Source organism: Frankliniella occidentalis, unplaced genomic scaffold (assembly GCF_000697945.3).
Source record: "Frankliniella occidentalis isolate FOCC.00 unplaced genomic scaffold, Focc_3.1 Scaffold1197, whole genome shotgun sequence".
Classification (NCBI taxonomy): domain Eukaryota; kingdom Metazoa; phylum Arthropoda; class Insecta; order Thysanoptera; family Thripidae; genus Frankliniella; species Frankliniella occidentalis.
This window is the reverse complement of record NW_026268302.1, coordinates 1,549-2,478: the sequence shown is the minus strand read 5'-3', so window position 1 is coordinate 2,478 and position 930 is coordinate 1,549. Positions and strand designations below refer to the sequence as shown.

The 930-nt window shown below is 39.9% G+C and overlaps 1 protein-coding gene across 1 annotated transcript in view; it reads right to left on the bottom strand.

Moving 5' to 3' along the window:
- Nucleotides 1-926, bottom strand: part of LOC127751821 (uncharacterized) — a gene marked incomplete at its 5' end in the record, with an annotated part of 1,648 nt that extends 722 nt beyond the window's left edge. The window contains 2 exons of the mRNA XM_052275931.1: nucleotides 549-749; nucleotides 855-926. Coding sequence (XP_052131891.1) covers nucleotides 549-749; nucleotides 855-926 — 273 coding nt within the window. The remainder of the gene's footprint in view (nucleotides 1-548; nucleotides 750-854) is intronic.
- Nucleotides 927-930: the final 4 nt, after the last annotated feature.

Below are 930 nucleotides of genomic sequence, written 5' to 3'. Positions count from 1 at the left end.
GTGTTATGCACGGAATTGATTTACAATTTTGTACAAATTTAGACATAATTATTCACAACCTCCGTACTATAAAGTCTTCGGGTACAGTGATTTGTGCACCAAGTGATCATATTTTTGTACAATTTTGTGCATAACTATGCATGGGTTTATCGGTCTACAGATATGCACAAATTATAGTACATAATGTGTGTATGCATGCATGCTCCCGTCTACAGTGCACTGAAAACAACAGTGGGCAACTGAAATGCACATAATAGTAGTGTTAGTGTTGTCTTGCGTAGTGCAAACTATTAGGTGTTGGGCTGAAACTTTGAATACTTTCAAATGTCCAATACTGCAAGGCGAACCCAGAAATTGAACATTTTTAATTGACCAACTATACTCTCAAACACTTTTCAGTATTCAAATATCCAGTCAAAAAATTAAAATGTACAACGTAGTAGGCACTTGCATGAGCACGCCAGTTGCAAACATTATTGTTGAGTGTATGCACAGCACTGAACCCTCCACTATAAATAATCAACAAATGATTGAATCAATAAACTTACCACTTGAAATTCTGTTGTGCCCGACGACGCAGCTAAGATGAGCTTTAAAAGTTTCAAATGGTGTCGAGTATCCGTTTCAGTGCCATAATTGTTCCAGTGAAGTGGTTCAAGGGGCCATTTGAACCCGATGGCTTGGGAATTACTAGTGATCTTGATTTCACATGCGACTCCAGTACGGATGGTTGCAAAAACCTGCAAGAGCTAAAGATGGCGTGTTAGATAAGATGCTGGAAGTCTGAGGAGGGAAAGGAGAGGGAGCGTTAGAGCTGTCAAGGTCACACCACGCTTTACTCAACAATATTTTACCTTTTTTTGGCCGTCTTGATTGATATTGGTAGGACTATCGAGCTCCAAAATCGTGTCTTGTAGAGGCGCCGACTCC